This window comes from Hemiscyllium ocellatum, chromosome 47 (genome assembly GCF_020745735.1).
Source record: "Hemiscyllium ocellatum isolate sHemOce1 chromosome 47, sHemOce1.pat.X.cur, whole genome shotgun sequence".
NCBI classification, from domain to species: domain Eukaryota; kingdom Metazoa; phylum Chordata; class Chondrichthyes; order Orectolobiformes; family Hemiscylliidae; genus Hemiscyllium; species Hemiscyllium ocellatum.
The window spans coordinates 11,867,534-11,883,283 of NC_083447.1; the positions used below are offsets into that span (position 1 = coordinate 11,867,534).

Here is a 15,750-nt window from a genome sequence, read left to right on the forward strand (position 1 = left end):
CTATCCCTCCAAACCCTTCCTATTCATATACCCATCCAGATGCCTTTTAAATGTTGTAACTATACCAGCCCCTACCACTTCCTCTGGCAGCTCATTCCATACACGTACTACCCTCTGCACGAAAAAGATGCCCCTTTTAAATCTTCCCTCTCTCACCTGAAACATATGCCCTCTAGTTTTGCAGTCCCCTACCCTGGGAAAAAGACATTTGCTACTCATCCACTGCATGCCCCTCATGATTTTATAAACCTCTACAAGGTCAGCTCTCAGCCTACGACGCTCCAAGTCATCGAGATGCTTTGAAATATGAAATGAAGACATGGCAGGTCATTATGTAAATTTAAAATTAGGAGAAATGGTAATGTTGCTGTCTGAGTAAAACTGGGGGTCAAAGCTAATAGGCTCAAATCGAACCACGGCCACTGGTCAAATTTACGTTTAATGAATTAATAAGTATATCTGCTGTGCTGGGCCACAAAGTAACCATCAATTGTTAAAAAAAAATTCAGTTCACTCATGACTTTTAGGGAAGGAACTCTGCCAACCTGACCTGGTCTAGTCTATGTGCATCTGCAATATGGTTGACTCTGAATTGCTCTCTCCCCCTGTAATGGCCCAGGCTAACTGAGGATGTGCAACCCATTGCCCAACAATAGGAAAGAACAAACCAGCAGTTTTCACAGTCATATCTTTTACTGCTGACCAGATTTCCGATGTAGCGATGGGATGGGTGGCAAACAGTTGCCTTGCCACGATCCCCACTTTCCAAAGAACACAGAGAACACTGTCCTCTCAGGATCTCTCTTCCCACAACTCTCAGACGTTGAAAAGTCAAGCGTGTTATCACTGAGCCAACACCCCTCTGATTTAACTTCTTGACAATATCTAACCTGGATAGTTTGTAAAGGTCTCACATTCTTTCCTAGGACTGTGCCATCAATGGGTGATGAAGGGGAGACAGAATGAGCAGAAGGAAATTTGTGACTATTGATTACCTTTAATTATGGACTTCATGTCACATTTGGTGGAGTCAATGTTGTGCAGAGCTATCAGCAGGTCACCTGGGGTCAGAGGTGAAATTGCTGCTGACACACCTTCACCTACTGAGAAATGAAACCAATATTCAACAATGAGTATGTAATATTTGTAAAACACTGAAACGTGAACCAAATCATTTCCTCGCTCAGTTATATCGCGCTACCTCCCAGTAATGTTTCATTTCCTTTGCCTGCACACCCTCAATAACATTACGCAGCGTGAAATTACTGACCAATCCCCTCCAGCCCCCTGCAAAGTTAATATTGCATAGAGGCACTGGGAGAGAAAGAGAGAGAGGGAAGGAGAGGGGGAGGGAGGGAGAGGGGGAGGGAGGGAGAGGGGGAGGGAGGGAGGGAGAGGGAGAGGGGGAGGGTGGGAGGGAGAGGGTGGGAGGGAGGGAGGGAGGATAATATTTCAGATTGGGTTCACTAGGTCGATTCATGGGACAGAATTATCCGATGAGTGGAGATTGAGGAGACACAGTGACTACATTTTCTAGGGCTTAGAGAACGGGAAGTGACATCACCGACATGTACAAAATTCTTAAGAGTTGGGCAAGGAGACACAGGCATTTTGGGGATGGTAAGGGGTGATGTCTAGAACTGGGGGTGACAATCTCAGATAATAACATGATAGCAGATGGAGTCAAGAACCATTTCTTTAATCTGAGGCTACGAAGCTTTGGAATTTTCTACCCTCGGGAATTGTGATGGCTCAGGTCATTCAACAGAGATCAATGGATTTTTAGAGATCGAGGGATATAGGGACAGTGGGGGGAAAATTGGTCTGGAGGCAGATCAGCTAGGATCTAGTCAAGTGATAGAGCTGACTCGATGGGCTGAATGGCCGACTCCTGTCCCTACTTAAGTTCCAATTTCCGGGACAGGTTATCAGTTGTGAAATATTCCAGTCTTGTTCTCAGAGTATCATTCCTGAGCGATACAAGTCCTCTCCAGTATAATTCCCCTGGGTGCACAAATTCCATTCTCCTTCCCTCCCTCCTTGCCTCAGTGTCAAGTGCGGCAAGACTTACCGTGCGTGGTCCCCAGGAGCCGGTTAAACACCTCCTTCACCACAATGGGATTGAGTTTAATCAATTTGGGCAGGGCCTGGGTTACTTCTTTCTGTGGAAGACAGCCAGTACAAGGACACTAATCATCTAGAAACTTTCTTTAGAGCCACGCTGTATGAACTATACTCTCCAGTCCTGTTGCTGTCTTCAGTTTTTGATAAAGGTGAGACTTTCCTTTTGTTAAGGGGTAGGGGGCTGGATTTGTTTCAGCCTCTGTTTAAGGGTGTAGTGGTTAGATACATCACACAGTATGGCACCTCACCACAAAAACCCAGGAAGTTCCAGCTCCCAGTTACTTAGTTACTCCCAGCTGGACAGCAGCAGCACTGTCCCTATTACAGAATGGTGATGCTACACAGGCCACCTCTCCTCAATCAGTACTCAGCACACAGGCCACCTCTCCTCAATCAGTACACAGTGCCTCCTGTCCGATAGATGCACGCGATAAGATACAATTCACAGTGTGAGATCACCACAGGCATCAATCTGCTGACCGTGCTGGATTTTTATGAAGGTGGGGGGGGCGGCCTGGAGGGTGAGAAAATTAGTGGTTGGAAAAAAAAAGTCAATGAAACCCATAACCGCCACAGGACCCACACATTTAAGAAGCAGCAAACAGATCAAGGATAGCGAGTCACTGGGGATCGAAGTCACCACTATCAAGTGCACAACAGCTCCACCCTCCCAGTGTTTTTCATGCAGCATCCTCACTGACTGAAGAACACTCATCGCCCAACTTGTCCCAACATGCCCCTGTGGGACATGGTCAGGAAGAAGGAGGCCCCAAGAATCAACCACAACCAGACCAGGAGATTGAACCTGTGCTCTCGGCATTATTCACTCCCACCCTCCCCCGCTGCCACCAGTGAACCAGCTAGAAGGGATCAGCAGCCCTTTTCACAGGACGGTCACCTCACGCAGCATTTGGGACAGGGTATCCAACCAGGACCATCCCATTCCCTCACGCTTTGTCGAGTTTGGAAACCCAGTCAAATCCCGCCATCTAACATCCCACCATGGGCAGGATTTTTCTCCTCACCCCCCAACTCCACCAGGATGGAACCCTATCCCTTCTGTACTCAGCACACCACGGCCTACACCTACATCAGAAGCAGTTATTTTACACTGAGCTGACTCATTACCTTCTCGAGGCCATTAAGCACAGGGATTAGGAAGCGGACATCTGGGACCCTCTTGTGGTAGAGATCGCGGACTCGCTTCACTAGCTCAGGTGATGGCGGAACTGTAATTAAACAGAATCATTACATGACAACATGCAGGCCTCTCAACCCTGAATTCTGGTGATGGAAAGAGATAAGTAGTATGTTGGGAAGCAAAGCGCGTCATCAAAACTCTGTGCCACAGTCCGGTAAGTTGACTGGCAAGGATCTTGGAACTGCGTTACTATTGGAATAGTGGGCCGCACGTTAAAGGCTTCAAAATTCCATTGGAAAGGCAATTTAAAGAGAACCTAGTTCTCTGTGGTCATAGCAAAAAAAAACCCACTAAAGATGTCAGATTCTCTCTTTTTATAGAGATAGGCATCGTTGGCAAGGTTGGCATCTGTTGCTTCTCCATAGCTGGCCTTGAACTAAATGGGCTCTCTAGGCCATTGCAGGAGGTGGTGAACTAAGGGTCCACTACATTTCTGTGGGTCTGGAGTCACACGTGGGCCAGACCGGGTACGAACAGCAGATTTCCTCCCTTTAAAGTCAGTGGCGAACCAGATGGGCTTTCGCGACAAAACCAGAAATTACAGCATTAATGAGGAGAAAGCAGAGTTACTATTCCATCTGACGACTCCATCACTGGACTCAAAATGTTAATTCTACTTTCTCCAATGGATGCTGCCAGACTAGTTGCGTTTTGACGGCAATTTCTGTTTTTTTTTTAAAAAAAAGGTTTTGGATGATAATCCACAATGGTTACACGGACACCATTAGATTAGTTTGTCTAAATTCCAGATATTTCATTGAATTCACCATTTGCATTGGTGGGATTGAACCCATGTCCCCAAAGCATAAGCCTGGGTCTCTGGATTATTGGTTCATCAACATTATCACGCTTCCCCCCCCAACCATCATGAAGACCCAAATGCTTCACTCATGTCCTTCAGAGGGGATTCCTCTCTCCCTGGCCTAAGTGTGGCTCTATGCCCACATATAGTTGGGTTTTAGTGCTCTTCAGGGATTAGAGGTTTCTCCACATCCTGAGCATAAATAATAAATAAAACACACATTTCCTCGTCCTAAAGCAACCTTTTCTTCTGAGAACAGAAGGGGAAAATGGAATAGAATGTTTCTGCAGATTCCTCTGAACATGGTTCATCAACACCACAACCCCGAGGACTGTGTACCTGGGAAACCTGACAGGGGAACAGCAGAGAGAGAGTTAGACCAGAGCTTGCACCAAGTTACTGCCAAGCCTTTCAGAAATGATGTTCAGAAAGACTTACCCCACACAAAGATATTTGGAATTCCCTTCTGCTAACAGCTTTTGGTGTTAATTATAAACCAGAGACTGACAATATCTTTGGCCAACAAAAATCAAACAGTATTTAGGTTTGGATTGGCCATGATCTCAAACAGCAACTCAACACTGAGTCGTTTAAAAATATCCATTTAACATTACTAATTTCACTGCAACATCATTTTTGACACAGACTTCCTGATCTGTGGCCTCCCTGCACATGACCTTTCTCTCGATACTTCCACTGTTACTCTCAATCCTTCTTCCTCCGCTGTAGCCCTTGGTTCCTGCTTTTGCCTCCTGCTCTTGCTCCCAGACAATGCCTCCTGCATTTGTTCCCAGCCCCAACCCGAATCCTGGACCCTGCTGCCCTCCTGAGTGCCTCGGGTTCTGTTTCTCTCTCTCTCTCTCTGCCTTGGCCCTCACTCCCATTCTGAACTCTCAAAGAAGTTTGGCCTCCATCTAGTGGCAAACGTAGGTCAGTGCAGGTAATTCTCAGCTGCACTAATGAACTTCTGATACTAAATGAAAACTGGTCAATTTAATAACTGTAGAGTGAGTATCCTGTATATTGCATTACTTTTACATTTAGCGATGTATTTCAGCTCAGAATACCTAGTGCAATCCACGCACGGTACGGTATTTCAACTTGTACATTTGTTTTCCTGGACAGAAATGCCCAAAGGGACCCAACATCGGAACATGCTATACAACTCTACGATCCTATTACTGGGGCTTTAATATCGCATCCTGTGGCAAACTGCGACTCACTTAAAGTCATGATTCTCAGGAAAGCGACCATTACTTTAAGTGAGGACTTGCTGTATTCCATGCAGCGTTACTGCACTGTTTAAACCCAACAGATAAAGAAATCATATGATGTGGATAAACTGGTGAAATTGATACAGGCAGAGAGCAACACAAGGCTCTAAGGTCACCTTTGTCTGTCAAAATGTGCAGGCAACGAGTCACAAGGGTTTCTGCTCCTTTTGGACAGTTCTCCACTAACAGAAGCAGCTCAGGCGAGTTCATTCCCATCCCTCGGATCTGAAGCAACAGGAGAACAAAGGGTTACAACACCGATGTGGGAACGCATTCCTTGTGAGTCTCTTTTCTTTCTGCATTGCACCGTCAACTGAACCAAAAAGACTGCCAACCAAACCCAGGATCAGAAAAATGAGGCAGAGCCACTTGGCAGGAATTGAGCAATCTGGGAAGGGACCCAAGCTGCCTTCACGTTAGCTATTCAACAAGATATTAAAAACAAAAGGAACATCACACTTTCGGTAACCACTCAGTATCTCAGAGCTTCATGACCAATGAAGATGCTGTGGGTTGAAGTCCCACTTCAGACACTCGAGCACAATTGAGGCTGAAGCAAAGTCGGGGGGATGGGGGGGTTAAGTCATAAAGAAAGCCTGGGACCTCTTTCACTCGATTGTAGGAGCTTGAGAGGTGACCGTATAGAAGTTTATAACATCAGCCAGGGTATAGACAGGGCTAATATTAGTTGTCTTTTCCGTAGTGTGGGGGATTTCAAGATTAGAGGGTAGATTAGATTACTTAGATTAGATTAAATTAGATTACATTACAGTGTGGAAACAGGCCCTTCGGCCCAACAAGTCCACACTGACCCGCTGAAGCGCAACCCACCCCCCTACATTTGCCCCTTACCTAACACTACGGGCAATTTAGCATGGCCAATTCACCTGACCCGCACATCTTTGGACTGTGGGAGGAAACCCACGCAGACACGAGGAGAACGTGCAAACTCCACACAGTCAGTTGCCTGAGGTGGGAAATGAACCCAGGTCTCTGGCGCTGTGAGGCAGCAGTGCTAACCACTGTGCCACCGTGCCGCCCACGGGTACATTTTTTAAGGTGAGAGGAGTGAGATTTAAAATAGACATGAGAGATAAATGTTTTACACAGAGGGTGGTTCGCGTATGGAATGAACTTCCTGAGGAAGTGATGGATGTGGGTACAGTTACAATGTTTAAAAGACATTTGGATAAGTACGTGAATAGGAAAGGTTTCAGTGATAAGGGCCAAACATAGGCAGGTGGGATTAGTTTAGTTTGAGATTATGTTTGGCATGAACTGGTTGGGCCGAAGGTTCTGTTTCCATGCTGTATGACTCAGTGACTATGACAGCAAGGGGAGTTTGGCCAAAATGTTTCTTTTATTCATTGGCTGAGATGGTAGCCTGAGCCAGTGCAGGAACTGAAGGTGCTGTTAGCCTCCCTCTGTGCCGAGTGAGCTAACGGGTCTACAACAACCAAGGCACTACAGGGAACCTTCTTGCTCTTCTTTAAACAAAACTTCCACATCCATCGGTCAGAGGTAGACCCATCTGAAAGTTACCTCTGCCAGTGCAGCTTCCCCTCACAAGGACACTGGGACTGTCAACTTGATTGGGTGATCAGGTCTCTGGACAAGGGGCTGAAGCAGCAAGCTGCTGACTTACCGGCTGCTCGATGACACGCAACACCGTGCGCTTAATATCAGCGATGGCCTCAGTGTAGACGGCAGCAAGTTCATGAATAAGTTTGTGGTTCTGGGGAAGCAGAGCAAGGTACAGGTAGAGACACTGTTTCACCATTTCCTCTGTCCAAGGGGCTGCCACCTCTGTCAGTCAAAGGATTTTTGATTAAATTAAAAAACTTCAAATAAAAACCAGACTCCGTTCAGACATGTTCCCAATCCAGACAGCTGATCCGCACAGATATCCAAGCACCCACCACCACCTCGGTCAGCTGACCCACATCCCACCTAAACCATTTCTCACTGGACATGGGTGTCAGTGGACAAGGCTGGCAATTGTGCCAAGCCCTAATTGCCCTTGTATGGCTGGCTGGGCCATTTCAAAGGGCAGTTGGTCTGGAGTCACGTGTAAGACTGGCTGGGTTAGATTAGATTCCCTACAGAGTGGAAACGGGCCCTTCGGCCCAACCAGTCCACACCGACCCTCCAAAGAGTAACCCACCCAGACCCGTTTCCCTCTGACTAATGCACCTAACACTACGGGCAATTTAGCATGGCCAATTCACCTGACCTGCACATCTTTGGACTGTAGGAGGAAACTGGAACACCTGGAAGAAACCTGCACAGACACAGGGAGAAGAATGATTTCGTTTTTGCAAATACTCAGGACTTTGTGGTGAGATTAAGTTGCCTCCTTCTCTATTATCCAGGTCAGAAGTCACACAACATCAGTTTATAACAGGTCCATCTAACAGGCTTTCATTGCCATGTTCCTTCATCAGGCACATTATCACATAGTCTCGGTGAGAGTGAAGAGTGCAGATGCTGGAGATCAGAGTGGTGCTGGAAAAGGACAACAGGTCAGGCAGCATCCGAGAAGCAGGAAAATCAATGTTTTGCGCAAAAGCCCTTCATCAGGAATGAGGCTGGGAGCCTCCAGGGTGGAGAGGTAAATGGGTGGTGGTGGTTGGGGGGGTGGGGGGGAAGAAGAGAAGAGGTAACAGAGTGCAATAGGGGATGGAGGTGGGGATGAAGGTGATAGGTCGGAGAGGAGGGTGGAGCAGATAGGCAGGAAGAAAGATTGGCAGGATAGGATAGGTCATGAGGATGGTGCTGAGCTGGCAGGTTGGAATTGGGGTAAGGTGGCGGATGGGGATATGAGGAAACTGGTGAAGTCCACATTGATGCCCTGGGGTTAAATCACTCTATCCATGCACAGGGGAAATGGTGACTTGAGGTACTGTTATTTGGTGATGTTCTGGGGATGTGGGTTCATGGTAGGTGCTGGAATTTGAATTCAATAAAAATCAGGAAGTAGTGACCATGAGACAACTCCTGACTGCCCGAAAATACGCACCTGGGGAATCCCCTGCTCCAAGTGGCATTGTGGATCAGCCCACAGCAGCTCATCACCACCTTCTCAAGAATGATTTTTTTTAAAACCTGATTCAATAATGTCCTTAAGGGAAAGAAACTGATGCCCTTGCCAAGTCTGAGCTACACGTGACTCCAGACCTAGAGCAATGTGTTCCAACTCCTAACTGCCCAACTAGGGGTGGCAATAAACACTGGCCTAGCCAGCAATATCTGCACCCCGTGCATGAGAAAACACAGTGAACACACACACACACACACACACACACACACACACACACAGTCTCGAGTCCCGTTCAACAGCGAGCCAATGGACAAAGCACCCTAAACGTCCCCAGCCACCTATCACACAGTCAGAAAGGCCATGTGTAGAACTCCCACCTGTGTCCTTGTCAGCCCCGAAGAGGATGGAGGGTGGGTTGGGATGAACTAGCAGCTGCAAGTAATTCAGGGCAAACTTCTCGATGTAGTCACGTAGCTGCTCCTTGTCGTACATTCTTTTGATGAACATCAGTGCCTGGGAGCGGACCTGGAGAGGAGACACCTGACAGTGAACAGGTTGGCAGGAAGCAACCCAGTTCTCCATTTTAGATGCCCTCATTTTACAAACAGGTGGCTCCCAATGGTCCAATGAAACAAAGCATCTAGCAGGAGGGTGCTACAGGTAAAGAGGAGCCCAGCTGCCAACGCCCATTTATGGTTCTTCAGATCTTTCTCAGATGCTGGAGCAGTCGTGGCTACAAATGGCCTTAGTCTGCCTGGGGTTTAGGCGGTAAACAGTTTCCATTTATATGGTGCATCTCACAACCATCGAGACAAGACAAAGCATTTACAGCCAAAGAGCTAATATCAAAGTGTAATCGTAGGTGACAAAGCATGCATACATCTTGCCAGAAAACTGCAATCTGATAACAAGGTTTCTTTAAATGCTGGTTGAGGGATGTATATTAGCCAGGACACTAGGGGAAAGCCACCAAATTATTTTCTTGAACCACCGGCATAGTGGCTCAGTGGTTAGCACTGCTACCTCACAGCACCGGGGACATGGCTTCGATTCCAGCCTCGGGTGACTGTGTGAAGTCCGGGTGCTCCGGTTTCCTCCCACAGTCCAAAGAGGTGCAGGTTAGGGTGGATTGGCCGTGCTAAATGGCAGAGTTTCCAGAGTTCTACAGGCGAGGTGGATTCCCCCATGGGAAACGCAGAGTTGCAAGGACAGGGGTCGGGTCAAGTTAGGATGCTCTTCAGATGGTCGGGGTGGACTCGATGGGCTGTATGGCCTGCTTCCACACTGTAGGGATTCTAGGATTCTTTTCTATTCTATGAAAATACCATCATATCTTTTATACCCATTCCAGAGGGGAGACAATCACAACTGAACTAAAAGGCTCGAGAGTATAGAGCAGTAGTGCACTTCAGCGTCAGTTTAGGTGGGTGTTCGCCACACTCTGTGGTGAGACTTGAAAACTACCACCAGATTTGGAGGCAGGAGTGGGCTAGAGCTCTCTTGATACTCAACAGACGCAGGCCCAGTTTCTGTGTTGTATTAGCCCACCTTTGTGCAGCAGCCCAAGGGTGAACACTGGGCCTACTTGAGTTAGGAAGCTAATAATCCACCAAGAAGATTATTACAGGAAGGTTGGGGGTGGGCACGGATGAGCTGCCCAGTGACAGTCTGAGCCTTCAGGAATGAAGGAGGAAGTGAGGACTGCAGACGCTGGAGCTCAGAGTCGGGTGTGTGTTGCTGGAAAAGCGCAGCAGGCCAGGCAACATCCAAGGAGCAGCGGAGTCGACGTTTTGGGCTTAAGCCTTTCATCAGCAAAGAGTGATGCCCAAAATGTCAATTCCCCTGCTCCTCGGATGCTGCCTGACCTGGTGTGCTTTTCCAGCACCACAACTCTCGACCCTTAAGGACTGAAGGAAAACAGTGCTGGGGCATGGCAGGAGGGGGAAGACAGACCAGAGTGAGATAGAAATGGTGGATAATTAAACTGAAGCGGGGGTGGCTGCATTTTGAGTCTTTCACCTTGTCCTTCTCATGAGAGCTCAAATCGAGCAGCACATGGAGGTACTGCAGCTGCTTTGAAGGCCTCTTGAAGATCAGATCCCTTAGTGTTGACATTCCAAGGTAAATGCGAGTCTGCAAGAAAGATAAGGGAGGATCATCACCAGCACTTTGGAACTGACAAAAGGTCAGCCGACTGCTAGTATCCCGACACCTACCTTATCCTCGCAGTACCGGCGGATCACCTCTAACGCACTGTCAGTTATACACGGAGCCTCCAGAACCAGCTTTGTAAACAGCCTAATGGAGGAAGATGGACAATCAGAAATTACAACAACAACAAACTTGCAGCATTTGGGAAGCACACATCCATAATACATCCTTGCTAATATCAAGAGTCTGCTATTGCACTCATGGCATATGAATAGACTGGAGTGAATGGTGGGTGAAAGCAACAACTTGTATTTATACAGCACTATTAAACAGCAGAAAAGGCACCAAAACACTTCAGGGAAGCATTATCCCACAAAATCTGCCACACAAGGAGATATGGTGGGTGTTATGGACCAGAACAAACTTCTTCAAAATATGCTAAGATACCTTTAAAATAAGAAAATGTTATGAAGTCTAGGCTAAGTGTAAGGCATTGTTTTCAGGACGCAATTTGGTCAAACTATCAGATTTGAAGCAAAACACACTTCACGAAAACATTGTAGTTAAAATACGACAAGAAAAGGAAGCAATTGGAATAATTAACTCAGTTAGTAAGCTTAAATAGATTATTTTACTACTGATAAGGTAAGATCCTATAAACACACCCTTGACAGAGGCAAATTCAGGAAAATAGATAGTCTCACAGGCAATTCTCCAGTCCAGGAGGTAAATCATCGAGAAACCTCAGAGAGACAGAGTGCAACAGAGAGAAATAGAGACAGTGCAGCAGGGAGAGATGCACTGGAGCTTCCAAACTTCGCTTTCAGATCCCAGCAACCACTACTGAAAAACTCAAAAACATCCTGATTCTGTGGGATATTGACCCCACCCAATCAGGCTGCTTCTATTGTTCCAAACTTAAAAAACCCAAAATCTCACATGCTGTTTACTTTAAGGGCTTTCATTAGGCAGCTCTTCACCTCTGACTTAAAACCTCTCTTCAAAATAAAAGCAGGACAAAATACACTTCTTAAAGCCATAGCACAGTCACATAGATGACCACGAGCTTGGTCAAGGTGGCACCTTAATCAAGGGACAGCAGGAGGTTGAAATGTGAGGAGCACAGATGCTTTAGGGGAATGTAGGCCGGGGTGAAGATTACAGATCATTGGAGGAAGAGGTTGGTAAACCAAGGCCATGGAGAGAATTTAATGAAAAGGAGAATTTTTAAGTCAAAGTGCCGACTGACTGGGTGTCAATGTGGGTCAGCGAGCACCGGCCTGACGTGTGCCGTGGGTTATGACCTGGACAGCGTTTTAAATGAGCTTAAAATATTCTAAAGTGGTAGCTCAGCCAGGAGTGCGTCTACAAAGCAGAAGGCAGCTGCCTGGAACAAATAATCATCAATCTTTCTAAAGTTTACATTTGAGTGACCAACCAGGCTTAGGCCTGCATTGCAGAGCTCCCAGTGACAACAGGCAGGTTCTATTCATCCACACAACCCAAAAAGTTCAGCAGATGGTGTATCGATAAGCCAAATCTATCAAGAATGTCTGAGGTCCCATCCATAATTTCCTGCAGTCACCTCGTAGAAGGCAAGTCTATGAGGTGACTGCACGTAGAAAGCATACTAGGTGACTGCACGGTGGCTCGCTGGCTCAGTGGTTAGCACTGCGCCTCACAGCACCAAGGACCTGTGTCAATTCCAGCCTCGGGCGACTGTCTGTGTGGAGTTTGCACATTCTCCCAGTGTCTGCATGGGTTTCCTCCCACAGTCCAAAGATGTGCCATTCGGGTGAACCTGCTCTGCTAAATTGCCCGTAGTGTTAGCTGCATTAGTCAGAGGTAAATGGGTCTGGGTGGGTTACGCTTTGGGGGGTCAGTGTGGACTTGTTGAGCTGAAGGACCTGTTTCCACACTGTAGGGAATCTAATCTTGAGGGTGGCACGGTGACTCAGTGATTAGCACTGCTGCCTCACAGCACCAGGGTCCCAGGTTCGATTCCAGCCTCAGGTGACTTTCTCCCAGTGCCTACATGGGATTCCTCCGGGTGCTCTAGTTTCCTCCCACAATTCAAAGAATGTGCAGGTCAGGTGACTTGGCCATGCTAAATTGCCCGTAGCGTTAGGTGCATTAGTCAGAGAGAAATGGGTCTGGGTGGATTACTCTTCGGAGGGTCGGTGTGGGCCGAAGGGCCTGGTTCCACACTGTAGGAAATCTAATCTATCTAACCAGAACAGGACAAAACTCTGGATGTTGCGATCCACTCCATAACCAAATAATCTAATATTCACAGCTGTTTGAAATAAATGAAGAATAAGACAAGACCCTGGGAAACACCATGAATCAGAATGACCTTGGTGGGCATGTCCACTGGTCCCTTAAGGCAGGAGGACAGATCAATCAACTGCTTAATAAGGTATATGGCAGGTGGGACCAGATTGGGTTGGGATATCTGGTCGGCATGGACAAGTTGGACCGAAGGGTCTGTTTCCGTGCTGTACATCTCTATGACTCTATACGGGATACTTGCCTTTAGTAACCAAGGCAGAGAGTGTAAGAGCTGGGAGGTTATGCTGGAACTGTACAAAATGTTAAATAGACCACTGTTGCGTGCAGTTCTGGAATCCACATTATGGGCAGGATGTGATTGCACTGGTGAGAGTTGAGAGGACATTTACCAGGATGTTGTCTGGGCTGGAGAGTTGTAGTTATGAAAAGAGAATTGACAGACTGGAGTTGTATTCCTTGATACAGAAAAGACTGGGGGGGGATATGACTGAGATGTGTTAAAAACATGAGTGCCACAGATAGGAAGAAACCTTTCTCCCGAACATGGATCAACGACTGGGGGTGCACAGCTCGAAGGTAAGAAGCAAGATGTTTAGAGGGGATGCAAGGACATTTTGTGGAAGAATGCGGAATTCCCCACTTACAAGGCTGGTAGAAGCAGAAATCCACATAATTTTAGTAGTATCTAGACACGTGATGCCGAGCATTCAAGGGCATGGGTGAAGTGATGGAAGATGGGATCAGAATAGCACGGTTCTTGTTTTAGACAGACACAGACCTGATGGGCCAAAGGGTCTTTTTTTTTTATATAAGCAGCATAGAATCCCCACAGTGAGCAAACAGACCCATCGGCCCAACAAGTCCACACCGACCCTCTGAACAGTAACCCACCCAGACCCATTCCCCTATCCTATATTTACCCCTGAATGCACCTAACCTGCACATCCCTGAACATTATGGGCAGTTTAGCACGGCCAATCCACCCTAACCTACACATCCCTGAACACTATGGGGTAATTTAGCATGGCCAGTCCACCCTAACCTGCACATCCCTGAACACTATTGGCAGTTGAGCACAGAAAATCCACCCTAACCCACACATCCCTGGATTGTGGGAGGAAACTGGAGCACCCGGAGGAAACCCCCAGACACAGGGTGAATGTGCAAACTCCACATAGGCAGTCGCCCGAGGCTGGAACTGAACCTGGGTCCCTGGCGCTGTGAGGTAGCAGCACTAACCACTGAGCCACCACGGCTGCGTGGCACATCTCTATGACACTGTACAGGTTCATTCAAGAAGGATGGTCACTTTGGTGAGATACAGCAGGAAAGATTAGAGGGTGATGGAGAAAGCTGGAAAAACAATTAGCAAAGTTTGATTAGAAGTGTTGAGAGTGGATTCTATCAGCACAGTTACTGACCCATCCTTCTGGTCTGGTTTCTCCTGCAGCCCAGACAGTAAGCTGGTCAAACATTCATCGTAATTCTCCAGATTGCCATTGGGCCACTTGTCCAGGTACAGGTTGTACTCCTGGTACAGCCAGGCAAACGCAAGGTCCACACGGTTCCGGATATCCTCCAGGATGAAATCCATCATCTTGCCTTTCAACTTCCCATCAAATTGCGTCACGAGACGGGCAAGAATCTTCACACGAATCTGGAATTGAGAAGTGGAACAGTCAGAAAATTGTAACATAACAGCAGAGAATCTGACCAGAGAGGGCAATCTACATACTTCTAATGATACAAGTGCTGCAGTCCATCTTTCTCAATATAAAATCATGAGGGGTATGGAGAAGGTGAATAGCCTTTTTCCCAGAGCTAGAGGGCATTGGTTTAAGGTGACAGGGGAAAGATTTAAAAGGGATTTAAGGGACAACATTTTCACACAGAGGGTGGTGCGTTTATGGAAGGAGCTGCCAGAGGAAGTGGTGGAGGCTGGTACAATTACAACATTTAAAAGGCATCTGGATGGGTACATCAATAGGAAGGGTTTAGAAGGATGCGTGCCAAATGCCGGCAAGCGGGACTAGTTAAGTTTGGGAAACTTGGTCGGCATGAAGGAGCTGGACCAGAGTCATACAGCACAGAAACAGACCCTATGAGCCGATTTTGAAGCTAGAACGGGAATGAAGCTATTAAACTTCTGTCAGAGCCCCATAGCAGCCATTGTTGCCTCAAAACTCATGACCCCAATTTTCAGCTGGTGATCTCATTTGGTTACCCAATCTAACCCAACCCCAATCACCCCTTCCCAACCCAAATCAAACCCAACCGCACAACCCAAACCCAAGCATAACTGTCCTCGCCCCAACTCAACCCAAACCAAACTCAACTGCCCCTGCCCAACCCAACCCAAACCCAACTGCCCCTGCCCAACCCAACCCAAACCCAACTGCCCCTGCCCAACCCAACCCAAACCCAACTGCCCCTGCCCAACCCAACCCAAACCCAACTGCCCCTGCCCAACCCAAACTCAACTGCCCCACCCAACTCAACCCAAATTCAACCTCCCCCGCCCCACCCAACCCAAACCCAACTGCCCCTGCCCTGCCCAACCCAAACTCAACTGCCCCTGCCCAACCCAAACTCAACTGCCCCTGCCCAACCCAAACTCAACTGCCCCTGCCCAACCCAAACTCAACTGCCCCTGCCCAACCCAACCCAAACTCAACTGCCCCGCCCAACTCAACCCAAACCCAACCTCCCCCGCCCAACTCAACCGCCTCCGCCCAACTCAACCCAAACCTAACCTTATTAAAAAAAACTTGGATTAAATAGGAGAGGGTAGCTATAACATGAGACATACAAGGGTTATATGTACAGTAAGCAATTAGTAATCCAAATGGTATTGCATCCTTTATGA

At 47.4% G+C, this 15,750-nt stretch overlaps 1 protein-coding gene across 1 annotated transcript in view; it reads right to left on the reverse strand.

The window, feature by feature from the left end:
* The window catches only part of sympk (symplekin), a 54,066-nt gene that overhangs the window by 11,612 nt on the left and 26,704 nt on the right, over nt 1-15,750 (reverse strand). Inside the window, exons 13-21 of the mRNA XM_060856105.1 lie at nt 14,306-14,541; nt 10,658-10,739; nt 10,461-10,574; nt 8,819-8,966; nt 7,047-7,207; nt 5,518-5,626; nt 3,253-3,353; nt 2,072-2,162; nt 996-1,103 (exon numbers count right to left, since the gene is read on the reverse strand). Of these exons, the coding sequence (XP_060712088.1) occupies nt 996-1,103; nt 2,072-2,162; nt 3,253-3,353; nt 5,518-5,626; nt 7,047-7,207; nt 8,819-8,966; nt 10,461-10,574; nt 10,658-10,739; nt 14,306-14,541 (1,150 nt within the window). The remainder of the gene's footprint in view (nt 1-995; nt 1,104-2,071; nt 2,163-3,252; nt 3,354-5,517; nt 5,627-7,046; nt 7,208-8,818; nt 8,967-10,460; nt 10,575-10,657; nt 10,740-14,305; nt 14,542-15,750) is intronic.